At 43.0% G+C, this 24388-nt stretch overlaps 2 protein-coding genes across 2 annotated transcripts in view; both read left to right on the top strand.

The window, feature by feature from the left end:
• The window catches only part of LOC146632780 (guanine nucleotide-binding protein G(s) subunit alpha-like), a 36996-nt gene extending 32944 nt beyond the window's left edge, over positions 1 to 4052 (top strand). The window contains exons 10-12 of the mRNA XM_085353498.1: positions 712 to 842; positions 1639 to 1706; positions 2327 to 4052. Coding sequence (XP_085209624.1) covers positions 712 to 842; positions 1639 to 1706; positions 2327 to 2473 — 346 coding nt within the window. The 3' untranslated portion in view covers positions 2474 to 4052. The remainder of the gene's footprint in view (positions 1 to 711; positions 843 to 1638; positions 1707 to 2326) is intronic.
• A 3328-nt stretch (positions 4053 to 7380) lies between these two features.
• On the top strand, positions 7381 to 23405 carry ipo9 (importin 9). The gene is made up of 24 exons (XM_085354683.1): positions 7381 to 7608; positions 9273 to 9334; positions 9445 to 9531; positions 10126 to 10327; positions 10564 to 10652; positions 10840 to 10926; positions 11086 to 11205; positions 11347 to 11437; positions 11809 to 11913; positions 12004 to 12155; positions 12248 to 12346; positions 15246 to 15352; positions 15435 to 15574; positions 15852 to 16014; positions 18135 to 18361; positions 18520 to 18668; positions 19078 to 19206; positions 19322 to 19597; positions 19718 to 19884; positions 20241 to 20374; positions 20466 to 20585; positions 20850 to 20963; positions 21077 to 21153; positions 22637 to 23405. The coding sequence occupies exons 1-24, from the start codon at positions 7461 to 7463 to the stop codon at positions 22745 to 22747; spliced, it is 3156 nt and encodes a 1051-aa protein (XP_085210809.1). The 5' UTR covers positions 7381 to 7460; the 3' UTR covers positions 22748 to 23405.
• The last annotated feature ends 983 nt before the right edge of the window (positions 23406 to 24388 follow it).

Below are 24388 nucleotides of genomic sequence, written 5' to 3'. Positions count from 1 at the left end.
TAGCTCCCTTTATGTAGAAGGTAAAGGGAGCAGACATAAGAGCAACTTAAGAGTGAAGTATATGATTACTGTGACTGGTAGTTTTCCATTGTTTGGGCTAAAAGAAAGTCATATACAACAATACAATACAATAATAAAACTTTTACTTTGAGTTGAGAGGAATGCCTAGTTACAAGCCATCTTGCACACAGCAGGGAAATACGGGGGAAAAAACAAAGATAAAATAGGATCAAAAGAACATGAGACATGATGTGAGCTTTCTGTTAGCTGTGCAAATGAAAACACAAATCAAGCTGGGAAGGTTTGTCATCTGAGGGGCTGCTGCTTTTGCTAGTTTGGTAAGAGAAGTCATTTCTTTTCAGAGATAAGTACAGTAAATTTAAACAAAGCGCTCAATACGTTTACGTGAACGGTGCACTAAAAAATTCTTCTGAAAATCAAGAAAATGTGAAATTTCTGATTCAGGGTGTATATGTAGAGGGACAAAGCTCTGAGCAGACACCATGTCCGCCTTTGACTCCATATGGGCTGTTTATGGCAGAAGCTCTAAGACCTTTTTAACCCAGAACTCCAGAGAGTAAATTATTGCCGTGTTCTCCAGCCAAAGTCTATTAAAATGTAATTTCTACTTTTAAAACAGTGACTCTCCAGCAACACATGTTTTGGGTCTGAAACTAACCTTGGTCTGAACTTGCTCACTTCCCTCCGCAGGTGGCTACGGACCATTTCTGTAATCCTCTTCCTGAACAAACAGGACCTGCTTGCTGAGAAGGTTTTGGCAGGAAAATCTAAAATTGAGGAGTATTTCCCAGAGTTTGCACGCTACACTACGCCTGATGATGGTAAGGCTGGCGCTCTTAGATCTGCTCATCTTCATCTTGCTGTCAGTCTTTTTTTCCCCCCAAACATTATCCCTGATGATATAACATCCCCAGAACTGTCCACTTTAATACAATAATATTTATATAGCTCCTGTTAACAACTTTCATCTCAAGGAACAAGTTAGAGAGCGTACAACATCAGAGGGAGAAGCTGTATTATCCAAAAGTTCACTATGAACAGGCACTCCAGAGAGACCACCAGCAGACCGAGACTCAAAGAGGGGAAACAATCCAGAGATGACAAAGAAACGGAAGCGTGGCTACAGCATGAACAAAAAACTGGAGAGTACACTTTATGATGTGCAGATGTTGCATATAAACCGACCAGAGCCAAAGCCAGAATAACAAAGGGATGGTTCATGATCACCTAATACAGTCCTCCCTGGGAGCTGGTTCCACAGCAAAGCAGCCTGATAACTGAAGGCTCTGCCTCCTGTTATCCAGTTAGATCGTGTGTCCGTGTGACTTCACGGCCGGAGCTCTTGGTTAGTTTGAGTTCTGAGTGCTCCATCGAAATGTCACACATGCTAACGCCCGCAGTGCACTGACATGTTAATATGTAAACATGCTGAGGTTTTTCTCCTCACGCTCAGTGAGAATCAGTAGTTACGGTCCTGAGATCAAGTAAAGTATTGGCCATTTTTACCAGTTTAACTCTAATGTGGTTTATTCTGTGGTAACAGTGCTGCACCGTGTGACTATTTAATGCTGCAGCGTGAAGGTGACTCGAATGTGACCAGATTTCTTCTTCCAACAGCAATACCAGAGCCAGGTGAAGATCCCCGTGTTACCAGGGCAAAGTACTTCATACGGGATGAATTTCTGGTGTGTACAAAAGTCAAAGAGGCAAAACCTGTTTTGCCTCTTTGACTTTAGTTTCCCTTTTTTCTATTCTTTATATGACATAAAAGACTAATATGAGGTTTGAGTTATATTCCTGACAAAATTCCTTTAGAGGCTGATTTACATGGGATGTGGTTTCCAAATTGGCTTGAACTCCACTCAGTCTCTCTACTCTGGCACTGCTGAAGGAGCTGAACATAGTTTCAGTGTTTTTGAGCATTTGATGGACCGCTTATGTCCCAGAGATGTAGATTTTGTCACTACACCAGAGTACATAAACTATCAATGTGTATCAGTGGGTGAGTATAATACCTGCCACTGGAAAAAAGTTCTCCCTCAGTTTGGTGTTAGAATAATTATATTTTAATGAGTATACTGCATATAAGTGTTCTCTGATTTTCGCCCATAAGGTTTTTTTTAACTTTGGATATTAGGAATGTATGACAGCTCAATAGTTACATTAAAAAAATACATGATAATATAGAAACGATAATATACAGATACTCCCTTCTATATAATAAAAAGTGGTAGACAAGTTTAGATCAGCGTTACTCTGCGGGCATCGTCAGTACCAACTAGTCTTTGTGTGTCTCTTTTCTCAGAGGATCAGCACAGCCAGCGGAGACGGGCGGCATTACTGTTATCCCCACTTCACCTGTGCGGTTGACACAGAAAACATCCGCCGCGTCTTCAATGACTGTCGCGACATCATACAGAGGATGCACCTACGGCAGTATGAGCTCTTGTGATTGGCAGCGGCGTCCAATCTTACCTAACTACCTATCATCATACCTAGCTAAACACCCCCTCCCGACCAGTTAGCCAATCACTCATCCACTTCCACCAACTTCACCTAACATCTGAGCAAGCAACTGAGCGCCTTGCCCTCCCCTCCACTCCGATACAGCTTCTCCCGATAAACACAACTGCAGAAAAGCTGAACAGCGGAAAGACTCTTTTCAAAACAAAGGAAACGTTGTTACAGATACACCACATCATCAACTATCAGCCTGGACTGACTGCTGTACTCAGCCACACTTTGACCCAGGAAAGAGGGTCAGGACTGGAATCCCTGAGTGTAGGCGAACTCTCCTTTTAGCTCTCTCTCAGTTAAATGAACACACATGCTCACAGGTACACAAACACACACAGATATGAGAGACAACTTCAGATAGGTTTTAATACAGCAGTAAGACGCATACACTCTCACAGAGCCTTTCAAAAGTCAAGTTCTACTGCTTTCCAAAGTCGGCAGAGGCTAAATTGAATAATGCCTTCTGAGAGGGACGAGTTTATTCACCTAGTGCTGAACACGAAGGAAGGGAACGGCGGACAGCGAGGGTGGCAAAATGATACAGAGGAGGGCTGTTTTGTGCCCAGAGATGGACAGATGGACTAATTGACTAATGGCTGCCTGCGGACGTGAGCGTGACTCTAACAGAAGACCACACGGCTCTTCAAGAATCCAACCAAGGAGGGATGCAGAAAACAACAACAGAAAAAAAGAAAAAAAAATAAACAAGATGAATATCATACAATGCATAAACTCATGCATACCAGTGAACTTCATGCAGTGCAAAAAATCCAAGCTATATATATAGATATTTATATATGTGTGTATATAAATATGTATATATATATATATATAAATATAAATATTATATATTCCTGTAATAACGCAATTCAACTTTTAAGTTTTTGTTAGTTTTTACCCCATGTTGTGTGTGGGTGTACACTGTGTGTGTGAGATCTGCCTTTGTGCACCATTTAAACCTCCAACAGCCACACACACACATACACACATATATAAAATATATACATCCTCGCCCCCTTTGCTCCTGCTGCTATTTGACAACTATTGAATATGTGGAATTTTTATTTAACAAGGAAAGCATGACGACGCAAAAGGAACGTACGAAGTTGAAGAAATGACTCGTCGGGGCTGGATGCGACATTCTGACCTGGCAGCACACACGGACACACTAACACACACACCCGTGCACATGCACTCACAGGCCTCCTTGTCCACACTATGACCCACCTCCACACCGTTTACCTTTCGTCTTGTTCTCTCACTTCTCCCATTCCCACCTCCTCCCTTCCTGGCTTTAAGTACGTCTGTCTTTATTTTACTGCTGGACTATTATTCCTGTACAGACTGTAAAATGTATTATTTTGTACAACTTTATTGAAAAAAAAAAAAAAAAAAACTTGTAGAAGATCCCTGTGCCTTGATCACGACTGTACGTGTAAAAATGAGCTAATATGTAAGTTATGTTTCACTGCGCTGTACAGCTGGACGGGTCTGTCCCACCTCGTCCGGGCTAGCTCACCCCTCCCGCTGGGGAGGGTGGTTGTGGGGTGGAGGGGGACGGGGAACGGGCATCGGATCGGGCGGAGGCCTTTCGTCTGTTGCTTAGTTTCCATTTTATTCCCACATTTGTTTGTTCGTTGATTCATTTGTTTTGTTTTGACTCTCCTCTGGTTTATATGATAGCGTTGGAAAAAAGAAAAATGAAGGAAAAAAGATAAGAAGACACACCACTTTAATGCTGTGTAGTGAACGATACTGAATCCTAACACAATTTAATATATATATATAAAATATATGTCAGATTTTATATTTTATATATATGTACTGTACACTTACCTCCCCATCACCCTTGTGAGCTGTCGCCCGGGTTTCCTTTGCTTTCTGTCCGTAACCTGCAAATATTTTCAGGTGGTGGCAATTCTGGGTGCAGCGGGGTGGGTGTTCATTTCTCTTTTTTTTATTTTTAGCTTTAACTCTTTTGGAGAGGAGGGAAATATCCAGTTGCAAAACATTGCTTGTTTCTACATAAACCAAATTCTTTTTGCTCAAACAAGAGGAAACGGTTGTTTTAGTCTTTGGTTTGTTCTTAGAAATCGGTATATTAGATCAACATTACACGAGCTGAAGCAGTCGCTGTCTAACACCTCAGCCACGCAGTGAATCCAGTCCTTAATGATTAGTGGGGGGATTCATATTTTATTAACCTTATTTTCTTTTCTTTTTTTTTTATCACAAGTGGTAACTGTTCAGAGTATATCATGTTTTATTCATATAGAGAAAGAACAAAGAGTGCATAACAAATTAAAAAATAAAAACAAAGTCACATATACACTCACCAGCCACTATATTAGGTACATCTTGCCTGTACTGGGTTGGACCTCCTTTGGCTTCAGAACTGTCTTAATTCTTCATGAAGAAGGTGCTGGAAAAAGATTCCTCAGAGATTTCAGTTTATAGTCATATGACAAAATCGCACAGTTGCTGCACATCCATGATGCAAATTTCTCATTCCTCCACATCCTAAAAGTCCTCTGTTGGGTTGAAATCTGGTGGCTGTGGAGGCCCTTTGAGTACAGTCAATATTTTAAACACGTTGAAGAAACTAGTTTGAGATTATTCAAATTCTGTGAAATTGTGCTTTATATAAAGGAGATGGTTCAACTGTGATCATAAAGGAATGGATATGGTCAGCAACAATACTTGCTGTTTAAAGTTTGGTACTAAAGGGCCAAGAGTGTGCCAAAAAAAGTCCCCACACAATTAGACCACCAGCAGCCTCAAGACACTCACACACGGCAGGATTTATCCGTGCTCTCATGTTGTTTAACCCAACGTCTGACGTCTGCAGAAAACAAGACTCATCAAGACGGAACATTTTTCTGCATACCTTTGTTGTAATGAGTTATTTGGGTTATCGTCTTACCTGTCTTGCCTTCCTATCAACTTGAAGCAGACTGGCTATTATGCAGAGCACCTCTGCTCAGTGGATATTTTCTGTTTTTCAGACTAGTAGTAGTCATTTTAATTAAAAAAAACTCAAGGTAAAAATTATTAAAAGAAAATCAATTCTACAAATACGAAAATATAGAACAAGTGAAAGAGCAGCATGTTCACAATGGACTTGACAGAAACTACGAGGCACCTCAGACTTGACTAAAAGGTGAATTTCAAGAAATGATTGCTGCTTTCTGGATGAGCCCTGCAAAGTCTTGTCAACTTTGGTTCTTAGTCAAGAGCTGGGGTCTGAAAGAAGTTTGGAGGAGGACCTCAGTGACCTAGAGCCACAGTATGGTATTAGAACTATTGTTCTATATTGTGGTGCTGGCTGATCCATGGAGTTCTTTAAAAGCAAATGATAAATAAATTAAATCTGTGATTTGCGATCATCCCAAAAAGTCAAAGATTTTCTTCATACAGCATAAGTCAAACGTTTCATGGCATTATCGACTAATGTGGCAGCGTGGCAGATCCACATGTTGGCAATAATAAATATTCTCTTTTTGAGAGATGTAGCCAAAGAGTGACATGTAACGAGAGAGAAAAGGGAATAAAAGAGGACCTAAGATGGAGCCTTGAGGAGCACCACATTTAATGGATTTTCTGTAAGTATATAATTATAGGCCTGGAAACCAATGTCCCTTCTTTAGTTTGGGACATTGGTTTCCAGGTCCATGGACTATTGCTTTTACCAAGGTATACCTCATAACTGGCAACAGAGCGTATGGTTAGTTTTGATACTTTTTTTATGCTTTTTATATTTACATATTTGCCAAAGTCACATACGAGTGGGGATTTTACAAGAAAAAAATTATATTTTGTAATTGAGTTTCTACAATATTTGCTAGTTTTCCATAAGTCATTTTTCCTGTATGTTGTACATCTTAGAGCAGTGAATAATAACACAAGATTTTTATATTCAGACATCCAAACCGCCACACATTTTATGATTAACAGTGTGAAGGGAAAGTATTAGGGATGTAAATGTAACAGCCTTGCAAATTGCACACACTGTTTCGCTGTAGGATTATATGGTGAAGCTGGTAGCTCAGATTCCTCCAAGATTTTGCAAGTTGTTCACACTTAAGGTTAGGCTACGGTTACTTTGACCTCTTTATATGGCGAGACAAATATAAATATATATAACTCCATCCATCCATTTCCACTTCTGTCATGGGGCCAGGTGGGGTACACCCAGGACATGTTACCAGTCTTCTGGAGAGCTACATATGCCGTATAGCGCATAGAAACTGTTATGCCACAGCAGATCATCTGCCTCTGGCTCTCACCCCAACTTTCCTCTGCATGTCCTTCTCGACTCTGTCCACTATCCCTCCTCAGCACATGTCCAAACTAACTTTGTCTCCAAACTGTTCAACCTGAACTATCAATCTGATTAACTCATCTAATTATCCTGGCCACTCCCAATGAAATTGTCAACATCTTCAACTGGCACCTCCAGCCTCCTGTCTTCATGTTAGTGTGCCACCGTCTCCTTACCATACATCACAGTGGATCTCACTATCTAAGTTTCCATGAACCATGCCTGCAATAACACAAAATCTTTAATATAGCCTTTACTATGAGAGCTCTACTATACGCAATACTACAACTAGTATAATAATAATAATAATTATTATTATTATTATAATTATTATTATTATTATTTACCTGAGCTCAAAATCATAAATTTCCTCCGCTCCACCAGAGGGCGCTAAAATATAAAAACAAAAACAAAGGGAGAAAAACACGTGGGCCTAACCGGACGACAAACACACTTCCTCCCGCAAAAACCCCGCCTCCGCGTTTCCATGCATTGGCGCGCTTCGCCTCTGTGGCCGTGGCTCGTCGCTCCTCCCCGGGTGGTGGTGCTACAGCTGCTGGTAGACTGACTGTAGCGGGCTGCGGGTGAAAACACAGCAGGCATGAGTGCAGCGGGTAGCGTTCGGCCCGGTTCGGTCCAGCAGGGACTTAAAGAGGCTCTGATCGAGACGCTGACGGCCATCCTGTCCCCGGTCCAAGAAGTGCGCGCCGCCGCGGAGGAGCAGATCAAAGTGCTGGAAGTGACAGAGGGTGAGTGGCAGCCGGGGTCTGAACAGCGCTTTGAGAAGTTAACCGGGGTGTTGTCGCTTATTAACAGCACGGGGGCCTCCGCTTCGCGCCCAGTGCGCGAACAGCTGACGGCCGCCGTTATTGGGGCTAACTTTGTGACTAAGCTAGCAGTCATTACGTTAGCTGAGCGACTGTCCTGGCTCCCCGGAGCAAACATTAGGCCACATTTCCAGGAGTTGGTGATGATTAAGATAATAATGATGATGATCTTCGATTGGGGTTCGAGACTGGCCGGTTGCTTTGCTCAGGCGATCGGTTCGGACAGCCGGATGTGTCACAAGTGTGGTCAGTAGCTCGGACCTAGTTACCAAGTTTGATGAAGCACATGGGAGCTGTGTGCACCCCGGCCTCAGCAGCACGGCGGCGGGATCGACTCTGGGTTCAACATCTGCGTCAGTAAACCAAAGGGAAAGACAAGAGTCGCGTGGTCTTTTCAGCCAGGTGTGCGTGAACATCTTGATAAAAAATATTACCACTTTTTTCTGTCTCTCTCCTTTTTTGAGAGCAGCTACTTTGGTCACGTTCACGCAAACTCCAAAATCCGCTGTTTGACCGCCCGGACAATAGCGGATTCGCCGCCTGCCTAATATTAAACATTCATTAATTGCGCCGTCACTATGCTAACAATTGAATGCCTTACTGACAGATTGTTTTTTTTTCCCCGCGAAGATGTGTCCCCGGGGGGCAGGGGCTTCTCCCAGACTTCCAGCTTCCTGCACCATCAGGACCAGCAGGGAGGGCAGTACACACAGGATGGCCAATGAAAGAGCTGTTAGTGTTTCATATGGAGTGGGAAAAGTCTGAGGCTTCAGTGTAGGAGGAAACCATCAAAGTCACAGAATGTGTGTCAGAATTGTATTAATGAGGGGGGAAAAGAAAGTAGTAGTGATGCTTGTACTTAGAACATGTTAACGTAGATCCTGAAGTAATCTTGTGGTGTTGCTTTATGCAGTTCATCTGTTGGCAAAGTTTTAAGACTTGATTACTTTTCTTCTTTTTTTGATAGAGAAATAAAAAGACACTTTCTGTCTGATTTTTAGTAAAATTTGGACAGATGGATACTGTAGCCAGGGGGGTGTAGCTCTGACTCTGCTAGACCTCCCATTGTTTGTCCTGCAGTCCTCGTGCTGCTGGTGAAAGGCTAATTGTGCGCACTGATGTCGGCTGTACTGCAGTATCGCAGCGAGCCGACCCTTTCCGCTGGCCCCGCTCTAAGGCAGCCGCGCTATGGGATTGTCAGCACTAACATTGTCTTCTGGCGCCTGATGTCACCCTGATGTCTTTGGCACCCTGCATGCCATGTTCAGACTAAAGCATGCTCCGCTCGAGTTTTTTCCCTCTGCCTGTATGGTGTGTCTCATGTCTCTTACTTAATGTCACACACTGATCCCTTGTCATCCTGTTGCTGCTGAAGGATGCATATTTTCATATTTTGCCAGGCTCTTTAAACCATAGTGAAAATTAATAATGGAAATGTGTAGGATTAGCAAAAACCTCATTTATAAATTCAGTATTTATACATCCACATTTGGCTTTTTCTATATTCATCATGCTCTAAGCGAGCTGATATGCATTTAGTTGTGTATTTATATCCTGTTGTCCTTGCTGATTTGTTCACATTGCAGAGTTTGGCGTCCACCTGGCAGAACTCACAGTCGACCCTCAGGGAGCACTTGCCATTCGTCAGGTGAGCAGGAGAGAAACTGAAAAAGAAAAAAAATGAACCTTTACAACAAACACCACTTTTTCTGTTGTTCCTCATCATTTTCTTGTTTGTGTGGTTGGCTGTGTTTACAGTTGGCATCCGTCATCCTGAAGCAGTATGTGGAGACTCACTGGTGTTCCCAATCGGAGAAGTTCAGGCCTCCTGAAACCACAGATCAGGTAAACCCTGCTTCATCCTCAGTCTCAGGAAGCATGTTCAGGCATCTCAAACACTTTTAATTATGTTGCAAATTCAAACTTTAGCTACATCATTTCTCACGCATTATGACAGTGAAGAAAAACCATGTTTTAGGCCTGCTTTCAGATGTATTAAAAACCAAAAACGCTCTGCTTCAGGCACTGCTAGTATTGTTCCAACAGTGCAATGGCAAAAGGATGATTCATCATTACTGAGGGGGGTAAAGACATTGTCACTTACAGCAGGGACTCACTCTGTAGGCCACATGGTGCTGTAGTATCTGAGAGGTGGCTGCCCGCTCAGAGAAGTATAATAACTTATCCATAATTGAGAAGAAGTAACAGCAATGCTTATAAATCCTGCAGTGGTATTTAATTTGCCCTTTTTAAGAACAGCCTTCGGTATCCAGCCTCGTCTCAAAGAAGGAAAGTAATTGTAAAAGTGACCTATGTCTGATTATTAGTAAGTATAATCAGTGGTCAGAGTGAGGGAGCGGAGGGGCAGATCACCCAACTCTACACCCCTGTTACACGATTGAAGCCAAAGCGAGTCGGACTTTTGTTGTTCCCCTCCAGGCGAAAGCCGCCATTAGGGAGCTGCTGCCCAGCGGTCTGCGGGAGTCCATCAGCAAAGTCCGCTCCAGTGTTGCGTACGCCGTGTCGGCCATCGCCCACTGGGACTGGCCTGAGGCGTGGCCGCAGCTCTTCACCCTCCTGATGGAGATGCTGGTCAGCGGAGACGTTAATGCCGTGCACGGGGCCATGAGGGTGCTCACGGGTATGTAGTAACATATAAATAACACAATAAGTCTATCTGCTTGGGGAATTTTAAAGGTTGCACAAACATTTGATCCGTTTTGGAAGTCAACGCTTAAAGTGACTGTGATCTCAGGAGCAGTTGAGTTTTTTTGTTGTTTTTTTAGCTTAGACTACGGCTAAGTTCTTGAAGATTAGCTTTATGCATTTCCATTTTTCAGAGTCTTTAGTTTACAACTTCTTTTTTTTTTTTTGCAGAGTTTACTCGAGAGGTGACAGACACCCAGATGCCGCTAGTGGCTCCAGTCATCTTACCAGAGATGTATAAGATCTTTTCCATGGCAGAGGTACTCCTATATCTCCTTATGTGCTCCTTATCTCTATCAGTATTGAGCCTCTGTGGATGCAGGCACACATTTTACAGCTGTCAGTCTGAACAGTCCTGTTTTCTGTGACTGCCATTAATGACTGCACATTGCATTTGTGTGATACACCGGCATGGATCGCCTCCCTGAACTGTTTTCACTTTTGCAGGTTTACAGTATTCGTACTCGCTCCAGAGCAGTGGAGATATTCACCACCTGTGCCAACCTGATCTGTGCTATTGAAGAGCTTGAAAAGGTGAGGCGGGGTCAGCAAACGTTTCAGTTTTAAGTTGATGGCCTTTCAAAAAGGCTTCTACTCATGCATCACTTTTATATCTGCATTAAAGTGGAAGGTATAGACCTGAGTCGCTGTTGCTGTGTTTTTTAATAATCGTTCTTATTGACCTGGGTGTAGGGTGCAGCCAAAGCGTTGATCTTCCCTGTGGTGCAGCAGTTCACAGAAGCGTTTGTCCAAGCCCTGCAGATGCCCGATGGGCCCACGTCTGATAGCGGCCTCAAGATGGAAGTCCTCAAGGTGAGAAACTCTGTGCACTTGGACCCTTTTGTCGGACTGATTATGATCTGCAAACGTTAAGTCAGTCTTTTAGTTTTCTTTTTGTCTGTGGCTACTTTCCAGGGTTCAAATCCTTGTTTTCTTTGCTTATTCGTCTCACAGGCAGTGACAGCATTGGTAAAGAACTTCCCCAAACCCATGGTGTCCTCCATGCAGCAGATATTACCCATTGTGTGGAATACACTGACTGAAAGTGCAGCTTTATATCCTGTCATCTATGTATTAGCTGTTTCCTCGCTCCCAGCAATCGTTTGAAGAGCATTTGTTTTGGGGCTGAACACTTCTTACCTCGAGGTTTGACTTCCTTTTGGGCATCTTGCAGACAGACAGGTCATTTGCTGTGACTTGTGATCTCTTGTTTATTTGACAGTTTCTCTAAACCACTAATCCACATTACTGTCGCAGTTTTTAATGTATGGAAATCACCTGCTTACTCAGCAGGATCAAAACCTCCTTTGACATACTTAAAGAAGCACTGGGGTGTGACAAGGTAATGGACTTCACAGACAAGCTGTCTGTATAGGGTCATCTCATATAATAATTAAATTTACAGCCATTAATGAGAGAAAAACGTTTTTGTGAGTGCATTGATCCTTAACCAGATCTTCACTTATGTGAGAACAGAAGTGAACTACACAGAGGAAGTGGACGACCCAGTAGACTCAGACGGTGAGCAGAATTCAAGTCTTGCTGTGTTACACATGGTTATTAATATTGTTATCCACTTATTTATTTATTTGGTTGCTTGTGTTTTTGCAGGTGAGGTTTTGGGCTTTGAGAATTTGGTGTTCAGCATCTTTGAGTTTGTCCACACGCTGCTGGAGAACAACAAGTTGAAGAGCACGGTGAGGAAGGCGCTGCCTGAACTCATCTATTACATCATCCTGTACATGCAGATCACTGAGGACCAGGTGAGAAACGACTGCAACATCTGGTAGAAGATGCACGTGTAGGTGGAAGTAAAAAAGAAAAAACTAAGTATATTTGTGTTGTTTCTCTTCAGATCAAAGTGTGGACAGCTAACCCGCAGCAGTTTGTGGAGGACGAGGATGATGACACCTTCTCCTACTCTGTCAGGATCTCTGCTCAGGACCTGCTGCTGGTGAGAGAACAACCAAAAAAAGTATCACTGCTTAGTAGGGGTGCAACGATACACAAAATTCCCGGTTTGGTTCAATACTTTGGTGTCACGGTTCGATATTTTTTTCGATGCAAAAAAAATGTTCATGCCTTTTAAATTTGTAATTTATTAAAATTATAAATATATATTTTAACTCAAAAGTACAGTTTTTAAATTTAATGTTGCTGAAACAACAAAATAAAAAAAATAAATCTATCTGATCGAGAAATCATTCGTCTTTGGAAAAGAGAGTTTATTACAGAGAAATGGCTCTTTCCAAAATAAAAGCTATACTATACGCTTCTTCTGGGCTATATTCTCAGCAGCATATTAAACATATCAGGTCCCCATAAGGAGAATCCTGTGCTAATGGCTGTCTAAATGACTCGGGTAAAGTTTGTAGCATGTGTGCTTGTTGTTTTTCTCTGCTTCCACTTGTCTTTGCACTAGGATGCTGTCGGCGTAAATCTACAGTCATATTCGTTGTGTTCCCACTAGTGCTGTCAGCGTTAATCTCGTTGAAATGACGTTAACGCCATAACGCGGCAGATCTCCGTTAACGAGCTACCGCGGATCGCCCCGTGCGTGGGGCTGGACGGCGTCAATACGTTAACAAGCTAACTGCGCTAACGCACTAGTTCCCAACAATTGAGCATTGCGTGGCACATCCAACATACTGTTTTATTTTTGTCCATGACACGCTTACCATCAGCAGTGTTGGGAAGGTTACTTTTAAAATGTATTCCATTACAGAATACAGAATACATGCCCCAAAATGTATTCTGTAACGTATTCCGTTACTTTACTCAATGACAGTAACGTATTCTGAATACTTTGGATTACTTAATATATTATCATGCTGTTTACAACTACGTGAATGTGCTATTGCTGTGATTTATTACTGTTACTGAAGGTCCGCGGCTCCGAACCCGTAGTAAAGGGACCTCTGACTAATAAGGCGGGGTCCCTGTCGGCTCGTAGCCGAAAAATAGCTTTACTTTGTTGTCTGGGTCAACTTTGCTTGCGAGAGACAGAGAGAGGCGTTGAAAGACTGCTCCAACGGAACTTATTGTTTCGGAGGAAAACACGAACACGGTGTACAGTCGAGTCTTAATAGCTTACTTACAACTGGGCTCGTCAGGCACTCTTCTTGGCTGCAGTGGCTATTATTATATTTACATGCTTCCAGCTCCCGTTTTTGCTCGATGACAACTCGTACCTTTCCACTCGCTTTTTTTCTCCCTCCTCGCGCTCACAGACACATAACGGGTATGACAGTCCATTCTCCCTGCAGCACGGACTACACTGCCCATGATGCTACATTCTTTAGAGCAGGGCTGCCCAATCCCAGTCCTCGAGAGCTACTATCCTGCAGCTTTTAGATGCATCCCTAATCCAACACAGCTGAATCAAATGGTTTGATTACCTCTTCAGCATGCCATCATGTTTGGCAAAGGCCTGATAACAAGCCATTCATTTGATTCGGGTGTGTGGGAACAAGGATGCATCTAAAAGCTGCAGGACGGTAGCTCTCGAGGACCGGGATTGGGCACCCCTGCTTTAGAGCTATGCTTGTAGCATTCTGCCTGTTAGCTTAGCACAACAACAACAACAAAAGGCGCTCTCTCACCCAGGAAACACGCAGAGAGAGAGCGTCACCCTGTAACCATGGCAACCGTAACGCTGCCACCTGGAACAACAGAACATAGCTGTCAAACAAAACCCAAACAGTCCTGACCCGCCACGATATGAAACAGGAAAGTACTGCCGTGTAATCCATTTATTTCAACACAGTATCTGTATTCTAAATACCACCTTTTTAAACGGTAACTGTAACGGAATACAGTTACTCATATTTTGTATTTTAAATACGTAACGGCGGTACATGTATTCCGTTACTCCCCAACACTGACCTTCAGGGTCATACTTCACATGAAAACCAAAATAGTTCCAAAGGCCAGATCTGAATGAGGGTGGGGGAGGTTCAATTTGCCATGTTGCAACGAGCTTAGCTTCTGTCTTGCTAGCTTGCGCTGCGCTCAGTGGATCTGCACTCGACAGTGCAGCCTAGGCGGAGTAGTGGAATGCAGATCCACTTAGCGCTCAACACAGACAGCATCGTCAGATGAAAAGTTGATAAAATAAATAAAAAAAATTGTATTGTTCATACATATGCATACGACCGAAAGCACTGTATCGAGCGGTTCAATATCAATACGAGTATTGTTGCACCCCTACTGCTTAGGTAAAGCAATCTTATTGGATAAAGGTCTCAGGTATGAGAGCTGTTATTTAATTGGCTGACAGATGACGCCTGCTTTTAAACACAGAGGCACTTTTTTTTGTAAATTAACAGCCTCCTTGATCTAGTTTAGTTTGACTGACTTGAGCCATTTCAGTTCCAAGATGGTTATAGAGAGGTATTTCAATAAGTTTGCAGGTTTTATCTTACAACTTTCAGTTATTATTTATATAAAATGAAAAAGAATTACAAGAAGTCGAACTTATCTGAGGCTGTAAAGCAGAGAACATGAGGATGTGCGTGTCTGCCAGGCAGCTGTATTTAGACTGAGGGAAATAATCCTCTTGGCTCTGCTTTTTCTTCTCCTACACACACACACACACACACACAACCTCCACGGACACTGGAGGCAGATTTTAAAGCTGTGAAAGAAATGGGAACAGTTTTGTTTTTGTTTTCACTATACACTGTGTGTGTTTCATGCAGTGTTATGATAGAAGAGGTTAGATCTGTGCAGTCAAACACATCCAGAAGTTTGTTGTGGTGTCAAAGTCGTACTTGCTCATGATCTCGCTTTTCAGCCTGGGGTTCGCCCTGATCAGGTGTATCATGACGGTAACCTTTGACCTCTTTTTGCAGGCCGTCGCTGCAGAGTTTCAGAATGAGAGCGCAGCAGCGCTGGCAGCAGCTGCAACCAGACACTTCCAGGAGGCAGAGCAGGCTAAAAACGGTGGCAATGAGCACTGGTGAGGGCAGACTCGGTCACAGCCAGTCTGGCTTTCTATGTTTTCGCTTTCTGTTCCTTATGTTGCTTTTATTTTAAAACAGGTGGAAGATCCACGAGGCCTGTATGTTGGCCCTCGGCTCAGTCAAGACCATCATCACAGAGAACGTGAAAAATGGCCGCATCCAGTTTGACATGCACGGTTTTTTGGCCGGCGTTGTCCTGGGTGATCTCAACCTGACGGGTGAGTCCGGTCAGCAGAAAAACAGGAACAAAGCTCCTGAGTTTTTTCTGCAAGAGCGTGGAACTTCTGACGAGAACTAACTTTGAGTCCTTTGTTATATCTCTGACCTCGAATGATCTAACAAGCCGTGAAATTCCCCCATAAACTATAAAAGACTGCATTTTAATATTTTAGGTTTTTTTAACAAGTCAAAGCCGTCAAACTGCAATGAAACGTGAAAACGGTTATTTCACTCTTTATGTTTCTCACCTCATCTTGCTTGTTTTTTCTTTCCCAGCGGCGTCTCCCTTCCTTCTCGGTCGTGCTCTGTGGGCGGCCAGTCGCTTTACAGCCGCCATGTCTCCCGAGGTCATCCAGCAGTTTCTCCAGGTCACAGTCAGCGCCCTCCATGACTGCCGGCCGCCTTCTCTCCGCATCTCCGCGGTCAGGGCCATCTGGGGGTGAGCTAGCCGTTCATAATTGTAACCAGGTCACCGCCAAAAGAAAACCATCCTTTTATTTTGTGATTGAGCAACTTTGTCTTGGTCCACGGTACAGGTTGTAGCCTGTTACATTCGGGAGCTGTTTAAAAAAGCAGGCAGGTATCTCAGATTTGCACAAAACCTGGGAACAGAAGGAAAACCACTATCCTAGACTTGTCCGAATCTCATAAAAGATTTCTAAAGGAACCTCTAAATGTCCACTTTCAAGTAGAGCAGGGCGATATGGCCAAAAATATTTATCACGATATATATTTGAAAATTTGCGATAACGATATAACTGACGATATAATTGATGCCAGACAAAATACAACTCCACAACATTACTAGCGCAAAAAGACAACCTTCCATTTATTTTCACTTAAACAAGAAGCTGGTTTTTATGTACATTAAAGCTTTATAAAAATGTAACAGTGCAAATGCAAATTCCTTGCTGAAAATTTAACTAAAAGGCATTTCCAGTAGAAATGGGCTGACATATCCTGAGCATAACCATGTATAATATCCACTGAAGTTAAAAAAAGGTGCTTTGCAACATTAAACTGCAGTGTGCAGTACGTATTTTTCGGACCATAAGGTGCACGGGATTATAAAACACATTAAGCGAAACAAAGCAGTCAGATAAATCAAACTTTATTAAACTCATTCTTCTTGCTTCCTCCACTTCTGTACCATTGATTCATTAATGTTGAATTCTCTGGCAGCTGCTCTATTCCCATGTTGTTGCAGTATATTAATGACTAACCTCGTATTGTGGATGGATTATCTCAGTTGTTCTCCTGACTGAAGTTTGGTCCGTTTACAGCATCCTGCCATGCGATTGCATTTGTCTCTAACCATGAAGAACCTTCACGTTAACTTTTATAAGTGGAAAAGTGTTAGTGTTCGTCCTCCAGCTTCACTGTTTATGTTATGCTAACATAGCTGTGTCGCTAGCGATCACGTAGCACATCATTATATACCAGCTAGCCCAACTTCAGTAACCCTACAAACGTCACTGCTGTTTAGTTTCCTGCCTTCATTTATGTTGGAAGTGATAGCAGAGCTGTACGTTTGAATTTTTTCAGAAATCTCTCAGTCAGAACATGCTATATCATGCTTAGGTAACTAGCGAAACTAGCGAGCTAACTTCCGCTAGCTTCCTGCTAACTTCTAACTCCATTAAATGTAATAAATTTTGTTTTCATGGATGCCTGGAAGTTAAACTTCATAGTTACACCTGGTAAAGCAGCAATGCTGATCGTTTTATTAAAGATGAAAGAATTTAGACAGTTTTTAACTCTCAGTGATGCTGCAGTGTTGTTTGACCTGAAGATTACGGAGTTTAGGACCCAGATTACTCCCAGATTTAAGAGCATCTTAGTCCTACAAATACGACAATAACGACGGCCGCTTGCATGTTCTGCAAAAAAATGTGCTTTGTCGTGTATCTGACGGACAAACACCAAACCAGTTCCACATCACTGAAGTTGCACCATTTTTACAAACCAATTCTGGTTCATCTGTTTCACTCAACAATCGGCCATGTGCGTATGAAAACAAAGGCACTGCGCATGCGCGTTTTACTCCCATTCTATCGCGATATTTCATTTTCCTATCGTTGCCTAACATTATACCGGTATTACCGTGAACGGTATAATATGGCCCAGCCCTACTTTCAAGCATCTTGCTCTGTGTGGGTCTCCCATGCCATCATCAGTGACTTCAGGAAGTTACTCAGCCACAACATAAATTAGTTAAACTATTTAAGTGATATTAAGATAACCGACTAGTGGCTGTATGCTTAACTTTACCAAACACATTGATTTCTCGTCTAAATTTCAACAGGTAATCAGATAAGTTAATTTCTTTCAGCAGCTGTGCAGTTGGGTTTTATGTTTCGTAGGTTTTTCGCATCATATCCTTTCCTCGTCTGAACTTGAGTTGTTTCATGGTTTCTGTGCTTGTTAGTTTTGTCCATCACTAAAATATGAAACAGATCATGAAGTAGAGCCAACAGTCCCACATGAAAAGGTGTTACCTCAAAGCAGTGACTATAAAGTTATAAAAATATTAAGGATGCTGCGTGTTCATGTCTCCAGGTACTGTGATCAGCTGAAACTGTCGGAGAGCACACATGTCATTCAGCCCTTCCTCCCCAGCATCCTAGATGGACTGGTTCAACTGGCCGCCCAGTTCAGCTCTGAAGTGCTGACGCTTGTCATGGAGACGCTGTGCATCGTCTGCACCGTTGACCCGGCGTTCACCACCAGTGCCGAGAATAAGATCTGCCCCCTCACCATTGCCATTTTCCTTAAATATAACAACGGTACTTGACTCACACCTTCTTTGACTGTTGAACTAAATTCCCAGCATGCTCTGGTCATCAGCACCTGATTGCAAAATCTTAAGTTGTACCACCTTTTCCAAGCAAAGTGCTTCCCGGATGAGGACATGGTGTGATAAGATTTGTCCTCGTGTCCTCAGACCCTGTGGTGGCATCCCTGGCTCAGGACATCTTTAAGGAACTGGCACAGATTGAAGGCTGTCAGGGCCCCATGCAGATGCGTCTCATCCCCACGCTTATCAGCATCATGCAGGCTCCACATGACAAGATCCCCACCGGACTGTGCGCTGTAAGTACCAGGTGGCATATACAAAGCTGTTCAGAGAATTACGAGGTGCAATAATGTGTGTCAGTCTGCTTTTAAAAAATAATTTATTATGTTAGTTCAAAATAACTTATTTGAAATGATTGCACAGTGACATTTGCCACATTTAAAGAAGAAAAAGTATACAAGTAAGAGTCTTCATGTAACAGTGGGCATAAGTATTGCTTCAGTCAGCGTGCAGACCAACAAAAACAAGAACTGGCCCAAGAAATGTGGATCAGTGGAAGCCAAAAATGCCCTTTGTGGGGGTTTTTGTGTTTTAAATATGTAATACTTGACATTTTCTGCATCCAGCTGAGACGATTGCTGAGGATAGATCATGATTCTTTCTGAAAACATCGGTTTCTCTTTCTGTTCTCCTGCTCTGTCGCAGACGTCCATTGACATCCTGACCACAGTTGTCAGAAACACCAAACCCCCTCTGTCAGAGCTGTTGGTGTGCCAAGCGTTTCCTGTGGTGGCACAGTGCACCCTGCGCACTGATGACAATGCGATAATGCAGGTAAACAAAACAAAGACGAAAAGGTCCAGAAATAATTATGTCACACGTGGTCACTTTAACTGTGTAAAATGTAGCATGTGGTGTAACACATTGATCACTTCGCTCCTCTCTCCAGAACGGCGGTGAGTGTCTGCGGGCGTACGTCTCCATCGCCCTCGAGCAGGTTGTCCAGTGGCGGGACGACCAGGGAAACAGCGGCCTTTGGTACGTCATGCAGGTGGTCAACCAGCTGCTGGATCCCCGGACGTCCGAGTTCACTGCCGCCTTCGTGGGCAGGTTGGTGTCCACTTTAATCTCTCGGGCTGGAACTGAGCTCGGTGAGCAGCTGGATCAGATCCTCCGAGCGATTCTGAGCAAGATGCAGCAAGCCGAGACCCTCAGTGTCATGCAGGTAGGAAGGAAAGATGGTTGATGGCTTTGCCGAAGGGCCGCAGGCTGAATTTCTTTATTTTAATTGAGTTCCACTGGATGCCGGTATCTGAACCACCTCCTGTTTCTCCTCCCTCTCCAGTCTCTGATCATGGTGTTTGCCCACCTGGTTCACTCTCAGCTGGAACCTCTGCTGGAGTTTTTGTGCAGCCTGCCTGGACCGACAGGGAAACCCGCCCTGGAGTTCGTCATGACCGAGTGGATGAGCAGGCAGCACCTTTTCTACGGGCAGTACGAGGGGAAGGTCAGGTAAGAAAACTACAACGATTTTACTTTGGCCTACAGTGAAAGAAGATCTGAAAGGAAGAACATGCGTCATGTCAGAACATGAAAACCTTCAGCTTTGAGTTCAGGCTGTGTTGTTTTAAAAGTGATTGGGATGAGTGAAAGGTGGATCTGACTAAGAACCTGAATACACAAACTCTCAGCTTTGTCTATTATGGACTGTATCTGAAGAAGTGAACACCATGGTGAAAGCACTCGTGCATTTAAAAAAAAGTGCTTGTATGAATGGGTGAACAAGGCATGTTGTATAAAGCATTTTCAGAGTGTAAAAGCGATGTATAAGAACGTGTCCATTCAAATGTACTCTTGAATTCCTGCAGCACGGTGGCTCTCTGCAAGCTGCTGCAGCACAGTCTCAACACTGATGATAAACGTCTCCAGGACATTGTGGTGAAAGGTGAAGAAATCTACAGTCCAGACGACGGCATCCGCACACGCTCCAAATCTGCAAAGAGTAAGACACTAAATGATTTTGAACTTGAACAGAGAGACTGCTGAAAGCAGAAGTTTTATCATGAGAAAATGCAAATGTTTCGATTGAACAGATCCAGAGCGTTGGACCAACATTCCTTTGCTGGTGAAGATCTTTAAGTTGATCATTAACGAGCTTTCGACTGTAGTCGAGGCAAACGCCAGCAGGACGAACGCCGCAGACTGGAGCCAAGGTGAGTCAGTATGTACTCGTGGACCCCAGTACACCGTCACCAGAAGTCAGAAACTCCACACAGGCCTGTTTACAAATGCACTCGTTTATTCAATTATATTTGTAGTTCCTAAATGTGATGTTGACTCATGTCTCTAGAAGTGCATCATGTTGGGCAGGTGAAGCCTTCTGACTTACTGAAAAATCGCAGTTTGTTCAGTTGTTCTATTGAATTGCTGGGACAGCAGACCTTTCAGTAACCAGCTGTTATTTCTGCTCATCTTAGATTCCAGTGGTATGTGGGAGGACCAGGGGGAGGACGAGGTGGAGGATGATGATGACGAGGACGAAGGGCTGGCGGGGCAGCTCCTTTCTGATCTCATTGCCGCTAACAAATACGGTACCAGTATCTCCTCACTGGATTTCATCTTAATTTCTTCTAAGAGCAGCTCCCTCTCTGTGTTCATGACAGAACGTTGTTTCACCTCAGCGAATAAAATGTTATTTTTATAGATGATGATTATTACGAGGACGACGATGAGGATGATCCAGATGCCTTGAAAGACCCCATATATCAGATTGACCTGCAGGTAAGTGTCTTACTTCAGATCTAAGCGTGGGTGGGACACACTGGTTGGAGCTGTGGAGCGACAGAGAATAATAATATGAAAGCCAGCTTCTGTGTTTTTACTGCTGGAGCTGGTTTCCTCTGACATTTTATTGGCCTCTCTGTTGTCTTTCACTTAGTCAAACACAAGTCAAAGACTTCTGCTGGTTCCCTTTGAATGAGTAACAATAATTTAGATATTTATGCCAAATATCATGTAGATTGAACATTTAGTCTTCATTGATAAACTATCAATGAAGACTAAATGTTCAATCGACTTGCTCAGATTAATCTTCACTGGTTGATGCATAAGCATAAAAACATGGATCTTTGCTATTTCATAAATGAAAATGTCTGCTTGAGATAATTAAACCTCATTTAACACAACTCTATTTACAGTGCTGTACTTTTCTTTTGGCCGTAGCTGAAATCTACTTAAGTGATGCCAACAGTATATCTGTGTATGTATAGATTTTTAGCAGTTGCACATAAGTAAACCTCCTCACGAACTACCTTTCTGTTACCCATCTTTCAACCCGTGTAGATATTCTGCTCACGTGTTTGTAGCTTATACTGCCATCTTGAGTATCAATAGTGAGCTATTCAAAGTATTAACAAGGGAAGTATGTATTGACTGTATTATGCACTTAACAGCCACTTTATTAGGTCACCTTGCTAGTACTGGGTTGTACCCATTATGCCAGCAGACATACTGTAATACATTATGTTCATATATAAGCTGCCCGGGAGGCTGCAGCCCTTAAGAGTGGCCAAGGTCATTGCTGCGAGTTTACCAGCGTTTTCTGCCCTAGAATGTCAAATCAGATGAGAAGACGCTCTAATTATAACAGAGCTTTAGGATAAAATGGCTTGCTGGATTAATGTTGGAGATGAGACACGCAATTTGCACTTTCATCTGCTGGTAAACAAGCATTTTTCAGGATGCATGGCATTGGGTCGAGTTGTGTACTATTGAGGAACCGAGCCATTAATAATGTTAGTCGGAACAACGGTGTTTACCGGCTGGTTCGTGTTGAACTGCTGCTGTAAACGGGGTAAATTGAGATGAGGCTGATAAGCCCTGTGAGTGCTGACTAAAACTGAATTCCATGAAAAAGTGCATTATTGGTTCCGGCTTTTTAAAATATGCTAATGTGCTGCTTTTCCTGTCAGTGATTACGATAAGTTCAAGGTTTGGGTTGTACAAAGAGTCACTGTGACAGCTCTGAGACCATCTTCTGAATCCTTAAATACAAACCATCCATTTATTTTTAGGTGGGTACAAAGACCGGCCGGAACCATTCATGCTTTGAATCGCGGGTGTAAAGTCACAACACCAAAAACTGATCGCTTTATCCTCGAATCCAACTGAATGTTTGAGCTAAAGCTGAAGAAATGTTTAAGTTGTTTTCCCCACAGGATTTACCACCTGATTACCTCCACTGTATCCTCTGTCTCCTCTTCAGGCTTACCTTACAGACTTCCTGACACAGTTCGCCCAGCAGCCGTGCTACAGCATGTTCTCAGGCCACCTCAACCAAGCCGAGAGACAAACCCTTCAGTCTATAGGCCTCTAGCCCCGCCGTCTGCAGCTCCAGCACATCATCTTCCATCATCAGCCCCGTCACATGACCCTCACAATGAATTTACAGCAAAAGAAAAAGAGAAGTTGATAAAAGAGGAGGGGGATGGGGTGGGAAGAGACTCATGCACGTGTCCATAGCTCTCCTGTTACTACATTCTTGTGATGGGATGAAGGACTCTGTTAAAACGAGCAGCGTGGCGAGGTGAGCGACTGCACCGGTCAGTTCCCGAAGAGAGTCTCACCATTTTGAAGGAACTTCAAACTGGACGAGAAGGTTGAACCTTGATGTATGTACGGACTTTTTCGCCACGTGTTGTTTGTAATTTAGCCCGTTTATTTTTGTGTGTGTTTCTGTACAAACGAAACGAGTGAGGTGCAAGACAGAGAAACACTTCCAGGAGAACTTCACATGGACTGAAGGAAAACAAAACACCGGGATGTTCGAGAGGGAGAGAAACATTGGCGGCCTTATATTCCATAAAACAGACTGTTGACAACAGGAAATGAAGCGCTTTCAGACCCGCTGGCGTGTATCTGGGTACGGTGGGTATTTGGGAATTAACACTGTTGCCATGGTGATTCACAGCCTTGTCATTTCCTTGTACCCATTGGCGTTTGGGATGAAAACATTTCTAAATAAAAGTCCCAGCAGGACAACATTTTCAGAATGATCACCAGATTCCTGTCTTTATGTCCGACTTCAACTGAAACAGAAAAACGCTTCACCTACTCGGACTCTGATTGCTGACATGTCTGTTTTGACCTTTACTTGGAGTCCAGGGTGGAACAGAAAGCAACAAAATTATTATTAAACTACAGAATTAACAACTAATCACTGATTCAAAGAAAACAAATACAGGACTTAAGATCTCGCAGGTTTGCCACAAACATAAAAGCATCGTCCACTCAGCAGAGTGCAGTGTCTCAACAGGGCTACGTCCTGAGGCTTAAAATGCAAAATCTAAGAAGTCGGTGCTTTTCAGCTGTGGCAGATCTGGAAGCCCAAGAGGTAAAAAGAGAAAAGCAGTTCTAGTCAAAAAAAAGAGGCCAAAAGGTTGTGGATATAATGCCAATATGCAAACAGATTCTTTGAAAATGAGTTTCCTGTAGATTGGTTTCTATTTTAATAGAACTCATGACTAAATTTTCCAAGAAAATCTAAAAGGATGTGATGTTTATGCTCGCTCCTGAGCTCCTTACCCCAATGGACCTTTGTGGGCAACACAAGCTAATGTGGATTTAAAAACAGAATCTGCTAATCATGAATGTCAACATGCCAAACAGCTCAGACTGTTTGGCATGTTGCAATTTTGGTCCACTGTTCTTTGCAGAGGTGCTTTGATTCAGCCGTATTGGAGATTTTTCTAGCATGAATGAACTGTTTAAGGTCACACTAAAGCATCTGTCCTCCTGGGAAGGTTCACCACTGTTCCAAGTTTTTTCCATTTGTGCATAATGGGCTTTGCCGTGGTTCACTGGAGTCCCAAACCCTTAGAAATGGCCTTTTTAACCCTTTCCAGACTGATACATGTCATTGAATGTGTTTCTCGTCAGTTCTCGACTTCCTTCAGATTGTGCCATGTGTTTTTGAGATCTTTTAGCTTACTTCACTTTGTCAAACAGCTTCTGTTTA

This window comes from Diplotaxodon limnothrissa, linkage group LG5 (genome assembly GCF_057381915.1).
Source record: "Diplotaxodon limnothrissa isolate DT_005_m linkage group LG5, D_limnothrissa_male_GT1.1, whole genome shotgun sequence".
Classification (NCBI taxonomy): Eukaryota; Metazoa; Chordata; class Actinopteri; order Cichliformes; family Cichlidae; genus Diplotaxodon; species Diplotaxodon limnothrissa.
This window is presented reverse-complemented; position numbering and strand designations above follow the sequence as displayed.